The sequence below is a fragment of the Plasmodium vivax genome, chromosome 3, assembly GCF_000002415.2.
Source record: "Plasmodium vivax chromosome 3, whole genome shotgun sequence".
Taxonomy (NCBI): Eukaryota; Apicomplexa; class Aconoidasida; order Haemosporida; family Plasmodiidae; genus Plasmodium; species Plasmodium vivax.
Genome location: NC_009908.2, coordinates 386,656 through 405,733, shown reverse-complemented (window position 1 = coordinate 405,733; position 19,078 = coordinate 386,656). Strand labels below are relative to the sequence as shown.

Here is a 19,078-nt window from a genome sequence, read left to right as displayed (position 1 = left end):
CTCTAGTGGGTGACCCCCCCCTTGTGCGCCTCACACGGGCACCTTCCCTAATGCACTCCCCCGACCGCCCCACATTGTGCAACTTTTTTTTTTTTTTTTTTTTTTTTTTTTTTTTTCCCCTTCTTTGCGCGCTTCCCCCAACATGCTTAACCTCGGAAACGTTTAAAATAGGAAAAGAGCCACCCGTGTGTGCAAATGGCCACTCAGATAAAGATTCGCTAAAAATGATTTTCCATTCAATCAGCTCACATGAGTGACCTTCTTTTGGGGGGACCGATCCTTCTCTTCCGCAATTCAGTGTGTGAAGATCTCCACGCGGGAGGTACCCCCCTACTTGGCTGCCTCCCCTGTGAAACACGCCCTTTTTCAGCGCTTCCACGTACACATATAAGCGGCCTTGCCTGTGCGAGCCCCACCAGCCATCCCTCCGCCCACCAACCAAATGAACTACTCATTCCTGGGCCGAGCCAACCGGAAGGCAACCTTCACCATCGTCGCCAACTACATAAACCTGTCGCAGTATGAGCTCGCCCGGGCAGCGCTGCACCATTTGGTCGTTAGAAATTTGCTAACGCGGGGGGAGTTCATCAGGGGGAGGGAAAGAAGAAAGAAGTGGAGGAGCAAAAGGAAAGGAAGTAGCAGAAGAAGCAGAAGAAGCAGAAGAAGAAAGTGGGGCGACACACCGACGGACTCCTCATCAGAGAAGCTGTATTACTTAAAGAAAACCCTCAAGTTCATGCGGAGGTATTTATCCTATGGCTGCTGTCCTCTCCAAACTTTCTCAAGCGAGCAGTCAAGTGCTCACTTCCTCCTAAAGGTGGCACGTGACTACAACCGGTTTGTTGGCCTGATACTTGGGAATCTCTTCACCTGTGGGGTGACGAAAGCACAGCTTGCAGCTCAGCCATGGAGAAGCGTCCAGAGGCTGCCTCCCCAGCTGCGGCCCCTCTTGAGGAAGAAGTACGTGCCTGAGCAGCTGCATAGCAAAATTGCCTTCGACGCTCTTCTCGCAACGATAGTGGTGAATAGGGAGTACTACCTCTGCGCGTTCGAAGACCCCTCCTTTTTTGCCTTTTCCCTAGACACGGTGCAGTGCCTTCGGAGGGTCTACTACCTGTACGTGAAGGCGGGGGAGCTGCTCCTGGGGAGGGGGACGCCATGGCGGAAGCGGGACCCACCACGGAATCCCCCCCAACGATCGTCAACGCGGTGGAAGGCCAAACTGCAGCGCCGCCAGAGGCGCCTCCTCAACGTATTTAACCGCATTGTGCCGTTCAGCGCGCCAGCCGGGGGACCCCCCCCCGGAAGGAACCCTCCCCCAAGGGGTGACTCCCCCAACAGAAGAGCAAAACAGTCGTATCGCCCCCAAATGAACGAAACAGATGAGCTGCGCGAGATAGACGAGCTCGTCCTTCACATCTGCAGAGTGGTGTACGGTGAGAAGGCCGACGGGGCCAAAGCGAATGCCCCTGCAGCCTCCCCCACCTGCGAAAGCAACGAACCGGAGGAGAAAAACAAAGCGGAAGGAACACCACCCATGCACATCATTTATATCCCCCCGCTTCACATCATTAATAAGGCGCCCATATACAATTACATAAACACGTTTGAAGAGGAGACAAGTTATTTTTGCCAGCACGACGTTGTGGCTGCACTTTTTCGGGAGCTGTTCTGCCTGCTGTTTTTCCTCCCTGCCTTGGGTGTGCAGCTACTTAGGACGCTCTGCCTGAACGAGTCCTTTTTTGATTTCCTGCTGAGTCTGCTTGTTCTTTCCGATGGGGGTTACCCCTCGGTTGGTAAGTATCTGCAAGGTGGGGCAGATGGTACTCCAGCATTGGGGGTAGCTCGCGAAGGGGGCGTTTCCGGGCAGATGGGGGAAAGCCCCCTCAAGGAGAACGCGCCAACCGAAGCGGAGGCGGACGGGGAGACGCTGCCCGACCCGGTGAGCCAAATGATAAAAAACTGCTGCGCCATATTTACGCACCTGTACTACGGTGTGGTGGACCTCTACATCGACGCCCTGGTGGAGAAGCTAAAGAGAAAGGACTGGGGGAACCGCCACATTTTTTTGTACCTCCTCAAGTTTAACCACTTTTTTGTGAACAATTTGTTTTTCTTTTCCGTGTGCTGTGCAAGTGGGGAGGGAAGCGGTGGGGAAGGAAGCGGTGGGGAAGGAAGCGGTGGGGATGCACGCCAGAGAGAGGCCCCAAACCACTCATCTCATCTCCCCAGTGTAATGATCAACGGGGGGGATGCACACCGGAGGGGAACCCCCCCGAAGAATACCCACCTCGCGCAAAAGGCGCTCCACAAAGTGTACCAATGGCTGGTCCTCCTCGTCTTCCACCACAACGGTGAGGAAGGCGCAGCTCACCATTTTGGCCTCTGCCCAGAGTACTCCCAACCCGGAGGGGATAAGAAGAAAAATAAGAGCAACAGTAATGATAGTACGAAGAAGAGGAAGAACGAAAAGGGGGAAGATGTCACCACCTACAAGGTCCTCCTCAGGGGAGTCCCCCTCCACCTGACGGTTAACTACTCACACATACGAGCCATCTTTTTCTTTTACGCAAGCAAAATGAGAGAGAGGAGGAGGGAGGAAGAAGGGACCACCCCAAAGGATTACCACAAGAAGAGCATCATATATAATGTACTCATGTCTACTAACACCTTTCGCTGCTCCGATGAAGGCCTCGTGGTCAATGTGCTACTCCACCTGTTTAACTATGCAGACGATTTGTACTACCGCTGGGTGCACACGTGCGTGCTGTACTCTCCCGTGCGCAGTGGGGGGAAGGAGGATCTGCTGTTTTGCCTCAACGGATCGCGGATAAGGGGCGTCCACTTCCTCGGGTAATTGGAAGATGCACTGATGGGCTGGTTTGGCCATCCCACTAGGCGTAACCCCCCTTGCTGCCATATTTTTTTTTCTTTTTTTCCCAAACCGCAGCTACCTGTTCGACCTCTGCGAAGCGCACATGGCTAGCCAGGAGTTCCTCCACCTGGACAGGCTGCTCCACAACTTCAAGGGGCTCAAAAACCTCTGCATGCTCTTCTGCCTGGAGAATGCCACGGACGTCCAGGTGAAGAGGAAGTGCCTCTCTCAGATGAAGCCCAGCAGGAACAACGTCCACCTGCACAACTACATAAAGGATATGGAGGTGCGGGTGGGCATCTCCTCCCATCACTACCAGTTGCACAGGCAAAACAGGAGAGTAAACCAAGGGTCCCATAAATGTAGATTAACAGAGAATGAGATTTTCCTGTCACTAAAGCAGTCCTCCAGCGCCGCCCTACTAAATCAGCTGCACCTGCTGCAGCACGTTGGTAACTCCTTTCTCGCGAAAATGGCACACATGGCTCGAGGCAACATTAAGGATCACCTGTACAGAAGGGAGACCAGAACGAACACGAACTTCCTCCTTTTTTACGCCTCCTTGAGGGCTGTCTTCCTCTCCCTGCAGGGGTGAGTCCTCCCGCACATTGCTCTCCTCCCGCACGCTGCTTCACCCACACACATGCTGCTTCACCTCCCCATATGCTTCTCCCCCTACAGGCGCAGCAACGTGGAGCAGATCCGCACCTTCTACAAACGAATAACCTACCGGGAGTGCCGAGTGAAAGCCCTCCTGTACATAGCGCTGCTCCTCTTCCAGTGCATACGCAGCGGGCAGCAAGGGGTGAAGCCAAGCCTGTTCATGTGGCTAATAAATTTTCTATTGCGTAAGCTGAGATCCATCAGGGGAGATAAGTCTCTCTTTTTGCTCAACACGAAATGGTTGTTAATGCAAGTGGTATGCGATGTGTACGTCCGTCTGTTTGTCTTCATTCAAAAGGGTAGAAGCTTACATGTGCACTCGAGAAATGGAAGAAACGGGTTCAGACGGGTTCTAAGGGATTCCCACGGATGGGGCATGCGGGGAAGGGAAGTGCAACCAATGGGACATACCCAGGAGGTACTTCAAATGTGGGGTAGTAACGACTCCATTGGGGGGCTAAACACACCCGGCTTAGTTGATCCACCCGTATCTGCCTCCCCACAGCGAAGCACATCACATCACCGGATAGAACCCATTCTGCCATCCGCAAGAGTGACCACAGAACGGGTTATGCTAAGCCACCTAATTGGGAAAGTAAAAAGAATTTCCTCCCTCGGGGTGCACACCAAAGGGGTGTCTAAACGGAGTGGCTCACGGAGAAGGGGGAGCTCCATCTTCCATTTTGTAGTTACGGTGGAGAGGTGGCTGCGGAGGAAGAAGCGCCGTGGACGGCAGGGTGATCTGCAGAGAGGTGACACGCGCATAGAAAGAGCTTACTTAAAGGGGGATGACCTCAAAAAAGTGGACCTCAAAAGAGCTGATCTCAAAAAAGTGGACCTTAAAAGAGCTGACCTCAAAAAAGTGGACCTTAAAAGAGCTGACCTCAAAAGAGCTGACCTCAAAAGAGTGGACCTCAAAAGAGCGGACCTCAAAAGAGCGGACCTCAAAAGAGCGGACCTCCAAAGCGCCGACTTCGGGAGGCACTTCCTGGAGCTGATGTGCTGCGACCCGCAGGAGTATCTCTACAGGAACGTTGCAGACGGGAGGAACAACCACCTGAACATGTTCATATTTTTTACATACAAAAAGGAGGTCTCCAAAAAATCGCTGCAAAATCTGTTGCACTACCTCGAACTGAACGCGCTCTTTAAGAGCCTCTACATGGGGCACCCGCTCGTGTCATCGCGCAGGAGAGGAGGAACCACTCTTCGGGAGAAGTCCCTCACCCCCTTTTTCGAAATGATGCATTTTTACTATGAGAAATACCGGTGGAACGAGGTGACCAGGTACCTCTTGCCGAACAGCCGCGGTGCAGACTTGTTCTCTCTTTATAATCTTCTGGACATGTGCGTGACGTGCTCGAACACGGTGGAGGGCGGGGCGGCCCTGCTGCGCTTTGTGCGGGGGAAGATACGCAGGGGGGGCGCGGTAAGCGGTGGGGTGAGTCAAGAAGTGGAAGGAAACACATGTGGCGATGTTAATGGAGAGACCCGCAGCGGTGCAAATGGAGAGAGCCGCGGCGAAAGACCCGCCCCCCGCGCGCGCCTCGCCCACTTCCTGCTCCGCTTCGTCGACCGCCTGCACGTGCTGATAAGCATAAAGAGCGGGCCCTCCTGGGGTGAGCAAAATGGAGAGAACCAAAACCCGCCGAAGCAGCAAAGAACAGAAGCAGCCCCCCCGAAGCAGCAAAGAATAGAAGCAGCTCCCCCTAGAAAGCCCCCGCGGATGGCCAAACCGGTGCTGCTAAACAAGTACCTTCTGCTGAAGAGCAACTCTCTAAAGGTGCAATCTAAGTTGATAGAAAAATATTTTGTGGACCTATATAAGAGGAAGCACTTCCTAAAGGACATGTTCCTCAAATTTAATAATTTAAAAAGGAAAAAAAAAAAATATATAAATGTAAGCTACCAAGAGATGACCAAATGTCTGGACAAGTACTGCCACCTGTTGCTAGAGAATGATGAAGGAGTCACCATCAATTATTTGTTTTTTTTTTTCCTCTACGCCAATATGCTCATCAAAAATGTGTATAGCGCCATGATGGAGAGACCAACGCGATGGAGCTTCTACCAGTTCGCTTCGCATTCCAAGGAGAACTTCCCCACGTGTGAAATTGCCTATGAAATTGCCTATGAGAAAAGGGTGAACTACAACCTCTTTTTCTTTCTAACGATTGATGTGGAGAGACTCATAAAATTCGCCCTCTTCGTGTGTAACTCCTTTGCCAGTGCCAGGAGGATGTGCTCTCTCTTCTTCATTCACCCCCACAGGGTGCTCGTCCAGAACGTGGCCACGCAGTGTTGCCTAAAAAATGCATCCCCCGCGGTTCCGCCCAGTTTGGGGAAGGACCCCCCGGAGGGGATCTTCACTCCGTCCTTCCTTCGAGCAGATGCCCCCAATGTAGGTGTGGCCCCGAGGAGACCCCCTTTAGGGCGGAACTACCTGGGGGAGAAACCCGCCGAACAACCCGAGGAGAAGCACCTCACGGGGGAGTTCCTCTTTTTCCTTACGGATGTCGTGGGGAAGCTGGAGCAGCTGAAGCGAAGAATCTCCCCCCCAGAGAGAAAGCAAAGGAAGAAAAAAACCTGCAAGTTGAAACTCCTCCTTTTGAAGTACGTCCAGCACGCGATCGACACGCAGGAAGGGGTGGCGCCGCCTGCGGGGAGAGGTGGCCCCAGTGAGGTTTCCCCAGAGGTAACCGCTGACGTCAGCGCTGCTCAGCACTCCTCCATCTCCACGAAGCAACCCGCTGACGAGAACCCCAGCGCGGAAGACAAAGATGAGCTGATCGACCTGTTCCTATGCCTGGAAAAATGCGACGACTATTTCCCCTTCATTTTTAACACCCTCTATGGGTACGCCTTCTCAGCGAAGTACCCCTTTTTGAATCGACTCATCGTGGAGCGGTACAGCTGCGTTGAGAGGATCTTCTGGGTGTTCCACCGGGAGGGGGGCGCCTCGGCGGGGAGCCTCCTTCAAGCGGTTAGCCGTGTAAGCGGTGTGAAAGCGGTTAGCCAAGCAGACATCGTAGGTGATGCTCACCATGCAGACACCGCTAACCGCGTGAGTGACGCTCACCGTGCAGGCACCGCTATCGACCTGCACTGCCTCAAGTACGGCGACCTGGAACGCCTGAACGGATTCACCAAGTGCCTCCTCTACTCGGCCATCTTCGACAGCCAGCACAACGTAGACTGCCTGCATCTGTACCAGTTGGTGAAGGCACCCAAGGGGGGGGTAAACATGAATCCCCTCACGAAGAAGCTAAACAGGTTTTACTCCCCCCTTTTGGGAAAAGCATATAGTGCCTCCACCGAGGAAGCACTCAATGATCCGTTTAAATCAAAAAGGAACAAAGTTAGTGCACCTCGGAGCTTTCCCAGGAAGGAAGAACTGCTGGCGTACCTCCTCAGGGAGACAACCCCTCTGGAGAGTCTTCTCGACGTAATTGTAAATTTATTTATGCAGGATGGCCATACACTCAGTAGGATGACTTTGCAAGAGGTGATCCTAATCGTGGACACCAGCTATCAGAGGTGCCAAGCATTTCGAAGGGAAGGCCAGGCAGTCTTGGAGTATTCCCTCCGCAGCTCTGACGAGGTAGACTTCTCCTCATTTGGGAGACTGCCAAGCACCCTGCGTGGGAATGTGGCCAAGTTAGGTGTGTACGTGAGGGCGATCCAGGTGGTGAGGAAGGTGCAGCGGGTTCTTAATGAGGAGGTAAGCCTCCCCAATGGGGGGCTTCCCCACTCTGGAGGACTTCCCCACAATGGGTCCCCCCCTGAGCCATCCCACCGCTCCACAACGAAAAGCGGCCTCTGGGTGAGGACCCTCAAAGCGATTCTGGCCGAGCCAATGGGGGAGCAAGCCGTGTTGCAGTTCATCCTGCAAAATAGGCTATTCAAGCATGCCCCCTTCCTCCTCAATTACAAGTTGGGTCCAATCACCAGCGTCTCCAAAAGGGAGACCCTACTCAAACTGGAGAGGAGATGCAAAGCAGCTTACATTGTGCATCTCTGGCGGAGCAACAACCCGAAGAAGAAGAAAAAAATCATTTCCTTTTTGAAGAATCTAAAGGGGGAAAGGGAAGTCAAAGCTTTACTAAGCAGTGTGCTGCACGATCTAGACAGCCATAACTTGAAAGACCTTTTCTCCTTCGTTCTTCGCCATTTTGAGACCCCCTTCGTGAAGAAGCTATACCTGTTGGCCCTCGTTTCCCCCTCGTTGTGCTTGCACTCAATCGGTAGAATCAAAATGAGGGACCTTATTTCTTCCCTTCTCTGGAGAGATAAGACAGAGCTCGTTAGATTCATCCTGAGGAAGGACCTGTACAGACCTCGCCTGCACACTCTCTTTCGTCACGCCTTTTTGAACATCCATCTGGATTTTTCCAGACGTGTTTCACCCAAGGAGTCCCTTTCGAAGGAGGGCCCGACGAGGAGGAAACACTGCCCTGGGGGGACTCACCGAGAGAACGCCCTCCCCTACAGTTTGACGAAGTGCCTTTCCGTTTTGGAGCTGGCTGGCTTGGTCCGCGGAGAAGGCACTGCGCAGCAGGTGTACGAGACGTTTCTGCGCGTCACGCAGGTGCTCTTCGATAGGGTGTGCGATGGGGTGAGCGGTCGGGTGAGCGGTCTGGTTAGCGGTCAGGTGAGCGGTCAGGTGATTGACCGATTGGGCGAGCGCTTCCCCAACCGCTTCGCGGTAGGCTGCGCAAAGCTGAAGCGGCTGCCCCCAATGAACCGCCCCTCAAAGGGGAAGACGCAGAAGGAACCGCCGCCACGTGGGAAGCTCAAGAAGAAGTTCAGTCTGTTCGGCCAGTTCTTCCACAAGCGCCTCAATGCGAACGGGGTTAAGACAAAGGGGAGGAGCGCCAATAGCGCGTACGTCAGGCATTATAAGATAGTCCAATCGGAGTCACCACCAGCACAGAGATACCCCCAGAGCAGTGGAGGGAACCCCCCAATCAGCCTGAGCATCCTCATATACACCTTCTACAAAGTCTGTTTCTTCTTTTACGAAAGCTATGGGGAGTTGAGAAGAGGAAGCAACCTTCTGTGCTTCCTGCTGCCCCAGCTGATATATGTGCAGACGTCCCTTCGGTTCCGAGTGAACCTGAAGAAGGTCATTAAGTTGAATCTTAAGGAGATGATTGATTTGCTGAGGGTGAAGAACTTTAACTTGTGCAACCAGCTGATCCATAGAATCCATTCCTGCTACATCTACCAGGTGAATTCCTTTGGCTTGTTAGCAGAACCCACTTTGTTCTTTCCCCTGGATAGTGCAAAACGGAGAGGCAGCAAATACAAAGCGGTGAAAAATATCGTGTCGCTCCTTCGATGCAGCGAGGGGGGCCTCCCCAGAGGAGGGCTCCCCAAAGAAGAGCTTCCTTTGCGGAGGGTGCACAACTATTACGTCTACAGGTGCGCCCACTCAACGTGTGTGTATAGGCAGTTCGTGGATGCGGCAGGGGTTGTGGCTGGCGAGTTGGGAGCAGGTCAAGGGAGAGGCCTACCTCAAAGGGGTGCCATGAAACGAAGCAGAGAGAATCGCAGCGGAGCGAACGCCGTGGGCGGATCGGACCTACCGCTTAAACTGCAGCGACTCCACTTCAGCGTGCTCGCCTTCCACGTGGCGCTACTCTACAAGTGCGGCATGGACCTCTACGTGTCTCTGAACCTGTTCTTCTCCTTCACCTGCACGTACCACTGCTCCAGCAATGTTTGCAAGAAATATAGAGAGCTCATCACCTTCTTTGCCAATGTGAATGTGCATAAGGGGGCCAAAGTCCTGGGGAGGGTGAGCACTCACGTGGGGGTAAACCACTGGCCAGCTTATAAACTGATGAGGAGATGTAGCAGAATTGATATGCCTGCCTCGAGACATCGCCCAGGGGTGCTTCACAAAATGGTCCTTCAAGTGAACTCTGGAGGGGGGAGCCACCCCTGGAAGGGCTGCACCTATTTGGGGCACATCCGGCTGGAGCCAAAAAAAAGGGATTCACTCCCAAAGGGGGTAGAAGACCCCTCAATTACCTACCACCTTGTAAGAAGCGATGATGGGGCGTCTACCCACCAGGGAGTTGTTCCCAACCGGAGTGGCAACCTCCTTCCTTCTTGCAGACTGAACTGGGTGGACTTACTCTGGGGTGGCGCCTTCAACGTCTCTGTGAATGGCACCTTCAACGTCTCTATGAATGGCGCCTTCAGCTCCTCTGTGAATGGCCTTTACTCCCCGTCCGCCTCAATCTACGTGAGAAGGCACCTCCTCACCGGCGTAGCCTTCGCCTACCTCTACGGCTACCACAATGATGTGCACTTTGGAGGGGACTGCCGAGAGATTCCGTCCGTCAGCGCCCTCACGCAGAAGGAGCTCCTTCTCTACGTGATGGGTCGTGTGCATAACCCCTATGTGGTGATTCGCAAAGGGGTGCATCCAGCGGAGGGGAGACCACTCCGTCTAAGAGGTGGACCACAGTCAGCAGGAGGAGGCCTCAAACGGGGGACAACCCATTGGGGAAATACAACAAGGAGGAGACTCTCCAGTGGGGGGGCAAACATGACGAGGAGGGCCGACCTCTCGCGAGCGGACCAACTAAGGAACACTCAGAAGACCTTCACATTTTCAAATTATTTAAAACAGAAGAGAGCAAATCGAAGCATCAACCTGTTCGCCTACAAATTGGAAGCCTTCCAAGAATTTATAAAAATGATTTACAACGAGTCTTTGCAAAGAAATACGTTCGAGTACTTCGCATCCGTTCAGCTGGCCAATCATTATGAGCGTTTCTTCTATAACATGGGTGACCCCTGTACATACCCCCTTTGCTATGCCCATCCGTGCAGCAACTTAGCTTTGTCCCCTCAGTACTTTAGGGAGAGCTTCCACGAGGTGTGCGCACATATGGCTCTCTCGACATGTGATGGACGGGTGGATGGCGGCGCCCGTGCGGGGAAGGCGAGGAACCTCCTCTTCGCCACGTCTCTGCTGTTGCCCCACGGCTCTCGGTGAGTGCAGCCGCGGTGGCGTTCAGCACGTTCGCCGCGTTCGCCTCTTTGCTGCGTTCGCCTCTTTGCCGCATACCTCTTTGCCGCATACCTCTTTACCGCTTTACCTCTTCACCGCTTTACCGCAGGTGCCCGAGGCTGCCAAGCTACAACCGCGCCAAGGGCGACCGCGGCCGCCTGGCCGCCCTGAGGAGCTACTTTTCGCCGGACACCCTGCTCAGCGTCTGCGTCAAGGGCGACTTGGCCACGGACTGCTTCAGGATCATTCGCAAGAAGGTGCTCCCCGAAGGAGGACCTTGCCTGCTGTGTGCAACCGCAACAGTGCAAAACTGAGCAATGGCAACACTGCAAAACCGCAAAACCTCACCGCCGCTGCGCTGTCCACCCCCTGCAGGGCGCCTCCAGTGAACAGTTCGGCCGCCTCATCAAGAGGGCGTGCAGGCACAACTACATTTACAAGGCCTTCCAAAACGTGTCTCGCCTCGAGGACCCTCGCTTCCAGCGCGTAAGTCGCCCGCCCCGTTGTGCTTCAAAAATGCGGTTGTGCTTCCAATACTCGGTTGCGCTTGAACGCTGTGCGTTTTCACCCCCCCGACCAGAGACAAACCAACCTCCCATTTACTTCTCCCCCCCTCAGGAAATAAAGTGCCACTTGCTGCAGCGCAAGATGTACGCCCTGCTGTATAACTACCTGGTAGGTGGACGCATCACCTCTCAAATTTGCAATCGTCTGTCTCTCCCCCGAAAGTCCCCCCACATAGAGGTGTAAACCATTTTGCCCTGCACAACACTTCGCAGGTCTTTTCCGGAGACTACCTCAACGCGGTCATACTCTGCGTGCACAACTACTCCATCGAGCAAGACACGTAATGGAAGCAGACGCGAAAGGGGGGAACACAAAATTATTCGTTGGGTGTCCCCTTAGAGGTTCCATTCCGATGGGAAGAGCTAACCACTTATGTGGGAATAGCAGGAAAAAAAAAAAAAAAAAAAAAAAAAAATATATATATATATACATACATATGTACCTTTTCAAACGGTCCTCCCCGTAGGGACGCGCAAAATGGCTACCTGAACAGCGCCCTGGTGAACCTCACCCTGATCGCCAACACATTTAAGGGGTATTTTTTTTAGCACCCCTTTTTAGCGGTCTTTTTAGCGGCCTTTTTAGCGGTCTTTTTAGTGGCCTGTTTAACGCCCTTTTGAATGGTGCCCCGTTTCACCCCTCCCTCTTCAACTTCTCCCCCCCCTGTGGTAGCTCCAAGACGGAACCGACCTGCACACGGCAACTGCCCCACGAACCGCTTATCATGCCGAACCACAAGCGTCCTCGCAGAAGGAGCAGCAAAATTTACCGCCCCAGCAATTTTAACATCCTTTTTGGAGAGACGCAGAAGAGGCAGGGGTACCAACTCTCCATCGACACGATACATAAGTGAGTTCCCTCCACAAGTGGGCACGTCCCCACGGAAGGAGAGTCACCTTCTCAGCGAAGGGGGAAACCAAAAATACATATGCCCATTCAACAGTCGCACACATTAGACGCACCCTCCTCACGACTCTCCCCCATTTTGCTCCCACCACAGATGCCTGGACCTCATAACCCTACAGCAGACGCTGCTGAACGCCCAGCTGGGCTACCCCGTGAATATGCTCAACTGCAAACGTGTGGAGATCTCCCTTTGCGTACACATTTTAATTTATAAGAAAATGTATAACCAGGCAGACAATGTTATTAATGTCTTTCAATGGGAATACACCTTCACGTACTGCCTGGCTTGTCTCTTCTGTCTGCTCTTAGAAAGGAGCTTCCACTTTTTTGAAGAGCTCATCCATTACGTTAAGATAAAGCTGAGCAACGACGACTTGGATTTGTTCCTCCTCCACGTCCTGCACTTGTTTTTGGAGTACCGCACCAAGTGGAGGCACGTCTACGCGGGGGTGGAGCGGCTCAATGGGGAGCAGCCACATGGGGAGCAGCCAAAAGGAGACCAGCCAAAAGGAGACCAGCCAAAAGGAGACCAGCCAAAAGGAGACCAGCCAAAAGGAGACCAGCCAAAAGGAGACCAGCCAAAAGGAGACCAGCCAAAAGGAGACCAGCCGCATGCCGACCAGCCTGCCGCCCTTCCTACCGCCCAACCTTCCGCTGACCGCGACTTCCCGCGCGAGGCGCTGCTGCACATCACCGACAGGGACTGCCTCTTCTACGCGCACACCCTCCTCTTCATCCACGGCAAGCGGCAGTACGCAGGCATCCTCAAAAATATGAAGCGCCTCCTATTCAGCAACATTAGCAAAAATGACATCCGCAAAACGGTCATCGGGGCATATAAGTTCGCCCACCGGGATCGACGGATGAACTTCAATTGGATTCACGCCAACCGGGGGTCCTTTAAGAAGGCCTCCGGGAGCAGCGGCGGAGCTGGCGGCGACTGCAACGTTGGCGACTGCAAAGCTGGCGAGGAGGACCACTTCGATGAGGAGGACCACTTCGATGGGGAGGACCACTTCGATGGGGAGGACCACCTCACACAGCTGATGTCGCTCGCCAGGAAGTACCCGGACAACATCAAGGAGAACATCACGCGGGAGATTCTGGCCATTCGCGGCGCAGCGGTGTAGTGATGAAGCGGTGGAGCGGTGGAGCGGTGGAGCGGTGGAGCGGCGGAGCGACCAGCCAAGTGAACTGCCCAGATGCAGCCTCGGCTGTCCATTCTCTCCCCTCCACCCGTTTGCTCCCCTCCTGTAGGCATATGCACCTCTCGTGCGGCTTAAAAGAAGGGGTCACGACAAACATGTGTAAAGGGGGGTACCTCTTCCTATCCCGCATGTGTATGTACCTTCGCTTATATTTCATTTCATTTTATTTTTTTTTTTTTTAACATTTCCGCACCTCCAAAGCGCGCTCGTGTAGTTGCTCCGTTCAGCAGCTCTACACGGGCAGTTCCACCTCCACGTGAAAAGCAAAATCGTCACCGCGATGTTCGCGGTCACCAAAATGGTTGCTTTCAAATGCGGGGCTACCCCCAGGGGGAAGCGCGTCAAAGGTACACCTCGCATTATCTCCAGTCATTTCGCAACATATCAATTTGTGTGCTTCCCCTCTGCTGTGTAAAATTGCGCGATGCGATCGGGTGGGTAGGCGGCCCTCTTCGCGTGCGCGCAACTCGAATGCACAATTGCCCAGCTGGTCGTTTCCTCTGGTGGGAAGTTCACCACTGAACGGGGCAAACGTGTCAAGTTCGCTCCCGCGCTTTGGAGAAACCCGTTTGGCCGTATATCCAAGGGGGCACTTCAACAGAGCGACCGACGGGGAGCACTCCACAGTGCGCACTATGTGTGGCACGGTTGCCAATCGTATGGAGCCAAGATAGGCCAGGTTAGGCGATGCCCAGATGGTTAGATAGCCAAATTGTGAAGAAGCACCCCTTTGGTGACGAACCCAGCTCTCACAAGGGCCGCAACGAGGGTCAACCACGCACAAAGCACACCAACACGAAGGAGTGCCCCACGTAAGTTGTGCAAACGAAACGAGAAAGACAAGGTTACTCTGGAGGGGAACGAAAAGCGAAGTTTTATTCCCCCCCCCCCTTTTTTTGTACCCCCATATAGCGGAAAATGTGATAGCCCCTTTGGAAGGCCCCACAAATTGCTCCTGTTCGTGGGTTCACTACAGAAAAAAAGGGGTGACTCGGTGAGGGGTGACTCGGTGAGGGGTGACTCGGTGAGGGGTGACACGGTGAGGGGTGACTCGGTGAGGGGTGACTCGGTGAGGGGTGACTCGGTGGGAGGATGACCAGTCGCTCAAAGCAGCGAGAACAGGGGGGGACAGTGGGGGCGAGGAACCACCGCGGAGAGATCACCAAAGTTAACAGAAAAGGATCAGCAGGAGTCAGCATGGAAAATATAAAGACCTTGTATCACATCTTCTCCAGTGCGGATGGGAGCCCTGTCGATGGGGGGGATCAAAAGAAATGTTATAAGGGTATACAAGACGTGGAGGGTGCTCCGCTAAGCGAGGCAGCTGTAGTGGCGCCCCAAAAGACTCACAAAAAGGTGTCGCCCGAAGAGAGGGCTAAAAGAACAAATAAGGAAAAGGAACTTTCATCCCCTTTCAATCACTTCCCCCATTTTGGAGAGTACACTGGTGCCCACTCCGCAGATGTAGAAAGAAGAAGAAGCGAAAGGGAGGATCGCTCATTTCGGCAGCGTGGTGAGGTCACTCCAGATTGGGAAGCTTTGCAGCACGTCGATGATCCGTCTGAATCTCTCGCGAAGGAAGCGAACGATCGAGAAGGTGAAATGGTTGGCCATTCCAAAGGGAAGATGCCAAGGCGGGGTAGTCACTTGAGGCATCACAACGGTGGAGAGAAGAAGGACGCCTCTTCCAGCCCCACCAAAGGAGAAACATCCGAACAACCGAAAGGAAGGCAATCACACATGGGAGGGGCAGTCCATTTGGTGAGGGAACACAACCCAACGGGGGAAGCAACCCAAAACGGTTTTGTGAGCCCATCAAAGGAGACCCTCTTTTACGAAGCGTTTGCCTCTCTGTCTAGTCAAATGGCAAATGAGGGGACCCACGTTGACAATCCATTTCGTCGGAACAGCAATGGGGGTAACCTCCTTAACATAGAACCTCAGCAGAGCAACCGCGAGAAGGTAGAACCCTCCCTGGGTGGAGCCAAAGTGATGCCGCTCAATTGGGATCGACACGATTGCACACTGATTGATTTACACGCGAGCATACCAAAAGAGGAGGGAGAAACGTCAAAGGGGGAACCATCCCCGAACGAGGGTCTTCACCCCCAATGGGACTTTCTCAAATGGGATGAGGCCACTGTGCAGGTAGAACGAACGGAGGACCCATTTTTAAACCTCATTGGAGGAGGGAACTTCCCAGAGGGGGTCCCCTTTTTTGAGGAGCACTCCTCCATGGGGGGAAGCCTTTCAAACGAGAAGGACCCCATCCGAATGGGGGACTTCCACACGGGTGGTGTGGCCCCCCTTGGGAGTGAAAATCCGTTTGGTGAGTTAACCAGCTGGAGTGCGATGCGGGGAGGTGGGCAGGCAGAGGGGATGACACGAGATGTTCAGGTAAATGCCCAAGCAGAGGGACAGCTCCGCAGTAATTTGTTCCCCCTGGATGGTGACTACTCCCCTGGGGGGGAAGCAAACGGAGGAGGGTTCCACACCGGGGGGGGCTCCCCTGTTTGTGGCGTCAACGGAGACACCGCCGCAGATGAGGAGCTGATGGGGAGAGACAACCCGGTGAACAACCCTCATCCGCATCCGCATCTGCATCCTCACCAGTGGGGCAAGTCCCTCACGGGGGATCCTTTCCACGTGGTCGATAGCAAAAGAGGGGGAAGCACCCCACCGAACAGTCACATGATGAAGAACCCCCCAACTGAAGAAATAAAATTACACGACGAATTGATAAACCTCAGTGATGGTCCAACCTCGGAGATGGGGTTGATAGGGAAGGGGACCCCCCCTCGTGGAGAACCCAGTGTGGGGTGGCTCTCCCTGGAGGAAGGGAACCACATGGATTGCTTCCATCTGATGGGAGAGGCTAAAACGGAGGGAGGCAAAAGCCCCCTGTGGGGAAAACACGACTTTTTCAATTTCGAGCACGATGAGGAGGTGGGAGCACCGCGGAGGGGGAGCCCCGACTGGGTTGAAGACGTTTCCAAGGGGGTGGTCAGCAGTGAAGAAGGAGCCCCCAAGGAGGGGTCTCATGTGGGGCTCTTCGCAGCGACGCCCCATCAAATAGGTGGCAAAGAGAAAGCAACCGCAAACGCAAACGCGGAAGAGGAGGAGGACCCCGCGCTGACCTACCGCTACATAACCGAGCAGCGGATGGTGGAGGAGGCGGCGCCGATGGAAGACGAGGGCAGCTCCTTCCTAGACATCATTGATGAGATAGTTAGCATAAGCAAAGATATAATTGGGACGAATCAGCACGAGGATGGCGTCCTGGGGATTCAGCAGGGGGGCCCAAACGGGGGTATGAACTGCCTACAGTTTGAAGGGCACCCTCCAGGGGCACTCCAAATGGGCCACCCCCTCAGTGCAGCCATGGGAGCTATGGTAGAAGCGGCTGAGAAATCTACACATGAAGGTGTTTCTAACGACCCACCTGAGGAGAAACTCCTCGACGATGTGTACGTCCACTTTGACCACTTGAGCGAGTCGCGCAGGAAGGGGGAGGACTCATCTGACGAGGACGTAACTGCAAATCGAAGGGAAGACTCCCCCTGTGATGCGGTTCACGGGAATGCTAGCCGCACTTATGTGGATGCCCTACAGGTGGCACACCCCCCTTGGAGAAACAGATCGACTGAAACGGAAGATGACGCAGGTGGGGTGAAAGAAGAGGACCCCCAGGAGAGCCCCAGTTTGAGGATCACCCCAGGATGGGCAGATCCCCCCACTATGCAGCTCTGCGAAGGGATATACCACGTGCTGATGAGTAGGAACTATTTGGAGGCCCTCCCTGTGTTGGCGGCATACAGGGGGGAGAAGCAAACCGATGGAAGGCCCATAAGTGAGGTAAGCGACGCAACCCACCGTGGTGCTTCTAACTACCTAGGGGACGACTCCCTCCACGGAAAAGTGAATCTCCTCACCTTCCACACGTACCTCCGAAGAGCCAAAAAAATGAACAAAAGAGGCTTCGACGAAATGTACGATTATAGCGATTACGTCTACACACACATGGACGAAATATACCAAATGGACGTAAGCCGCTTCTTCTTCAACAGCAATTATTTGGAAAATATGAACAGATATGTAATTAAAAAAAATAGAATTGTGAATGACTTGACGAACGCACACAATTTTGTGAACGATTTTTTAAAGAAGAAGGAAAACGTCATTACGCAGAAAGGGTTTCGCACTGACGTCACCTACCCGATGTACTTTTTAATGTTGACCGATCTGTTAGTAACCCTGTGGCGTATGTCCCTATCCCGTTTGAAGGAGGCCAACTGGAGTAAGACGATCCGCTTCCTAACCAGACGCCTCCGCAGAAAAACAACCATTCGCGTGTTGAAAAGATGCCACTCTCTCCTCTCTCGCATTTACCGGCACCTCACCAAACACCCCCTTGATGAAAGGCAAAAAAAAAAAATAATTAAGACTGTCAAACGGAGCAGGAGCTTCAAGGTGGCTCAGAAGAACGTACGTAGAATCAACACCTTTTGCTTCTACGTCCTCATCTTTTTCCTCCCCATGTCCGTCCCTCCATTTGGCAGGGACCTCAGCGGGCGTGACTACCTTTTGCACTGCTTCCTCAGAAACGTTAACAAAGTCGTTTTGAGGTACGCCAAGGAGAGTAGCGGCGAGGTGGGCGTTTCCTCCGGGGAGAGGGAGCGCCGCGAAGGGGGGACACTCCACTCAGAGGGGACAGACCACTCAGGGGGGACAGACCACTCAGGGGGGTCACACCTTTCAGAGGGGTTACACCTTTCAGAGGAGCCACACCATTCAGGGGGACACCTGGGACACCTCCACGCTGCCGCTCCCCTCTTGCAAAGCCGCAGAAGCGAAAACGTGCGCGACGTCGTCCGCAAAGTAGTGAGCAGCTCACAGAGGAACATCTGCCGGTTGAAGGTGCATAGCCTCGAGCAGGTGTTCCGCTGCTCCTTTGAAGATGCCCCGCGGGGGGGTGGACCGGTAAGCGCAGGTGCTAGCAGCCATCGGAAGGGGCGGTCAAACGGGCAGCCAAACTGCGAACCTAATGGGCTTCGGAACTGCCAACCAAACCGCCAACCAAATGGGCTGCCAACCCGCCAACCGAACAGCCTCGCGGAGGCCCTGCGGGACATCCACATAAGCGCGAGAATCGAGCACGTGGAGGAGGAACTGGCCGCCTACCTCAGAGCAAACGCCCACTTCCACGAAACCTTCTTCAACATCATCGTGCCCATGCTGAATGGCCTCACGACCCTTTTGGACAGCCTGGAGGCCATCTTTGCCCTCTACGTGAAATATAAAGTGAGGAAGAGCAGGGAGTTGATATTCTTTCGTAACCCCTGGCTGTGCAGCTACGACGCCTTCCTGTCCTTCAGTCGGTCGGGGGGGCCCGCCCCCAACCGTGTAGAAGGAGGTGGAGTGGTCAGCGATTCAGCTGGCAACCTAGCGGACGATTCAGCTGATAGCTTGGCGGCCTACATGGCGCAGCAGGACCGCCAACTCGCGCAGGACGACCTGGGCGCGCTGTACAGCCTCAAGAGGGTCAAGGAAATGCTCCTCCTGGGGGGCAGGAAAGAGGGGGCATCTCGCTCGAACACAGGCGGGGGTCCCAAACGTAGCCACCTCTCAGAGCGGGGACGCGAAAATCAAGCCAAGCTAAACGCCTACTACTCCTACATTTTAAAGCTGTGCCTTGACGAGCGGTACAAAGAAATAAACACGAGAGCTTTGAGGTGTCTCTTCTGCAGTTTGTATTTTAGCTGACCATTGGGGAGGGGTTATGTTAAGCGTAGGTTAGGGTTAGGGTTATGTTAGGTGAAGCGTAGGTTAAGT

At 53.9% G+C, this 19,078-nt stretch overlaps 4 protein-coding genes across 4 annotated transcripts, besides 5 other annotated features; all 4 read left to right on the top strand.

The window, feature by feature from the left end:
- The first annotated feature begins 112 nt into the window (after positions 1-112).
- Positions 113-145: a microsatellite.
- Positions 146-442: 297 nt separating this feature from the next.
- On the top strand, positions 443-2,857 carry PVX_000655 (hypothetical protein; the record flags this gene model as incomplete). The annotated part of the gene is made up of 1 exon (XM_024731221.1): positions 443-2,857. The coding sequence occupies one exon, from the start codon at positions 443-445 to the stop codon at positions 2,855-2,857; it is 2,415 nt and encodes an 804-aa protein (XP_024586929.1).
- A 2,407-nt stretch (positions 2,858-5,264) lies between these two features.
- Positions 5,265-10,550, top strand: PVX_000660 (hypothetical protein; the record flags this gene model as incomplete). The annotated part of the gene is made up of 1 exon (XM_024731220.1): positions 5,265-10,550. The coding sequence occupies one exon, from the start codon at positions 5,265-5,267 to the stop codon at positions 10,548-10,550; it is 5,286 nt and encodes a 1,761-aa protein (XP_024586930.1).
- Positions 10,551-11,549: 999 nt separating this feature from the next.
- Positions 11,550-11,575: a microsatellite.
- Positions 11,576-11,602: a microsatellite.
- A 254-nt stretch (positions 11,603-11,856) lies between these two features.
- PVX_000665 (hypothetical protein) lies at positions 11,857-13,168 on the top strand (the record flags this gene model as incomplete). Its single annotated transcript, XM_024731219.1, has 2 exons — positions 11,857-11,981; positions 12,133-13,168. 2 exons carry the CDS (start codon positions 11,857-11,859, stop codon positions 13,166-13,168), a joined length of 1,161 nt encoding a protein of 386 aa, XP_024586931.1.
- Positions 13,169-13,424: 256 nt separating this feature from the next.
- Positions 13,425-13,456: a microsatellite.
- A 987-nt stretch (positions 13,457-14,443) lies between these two features.
- PVX_000670 (hypothetical protein, conserved) lies at positions 14,444-19,009 on the top strand (the record flags this gene model as incomplete). Its single annotated transcript, XM_024731218.1, has 2 exons — positions 14,444-17,871; positions 18,094-19,009. 2 exons carry the CDS (start codon positions 14,444-14,446, stop codon positions 19,007-19,009), a joined length of 4,344 nt encoding a protein of 1,447 aa, XP_024586932.1.
- A 41-nt stretch (positions 19,010-19,050) lies between these two features.
- Positions 19,051-19,078: part of a microsatellite that runs on past the window's edge.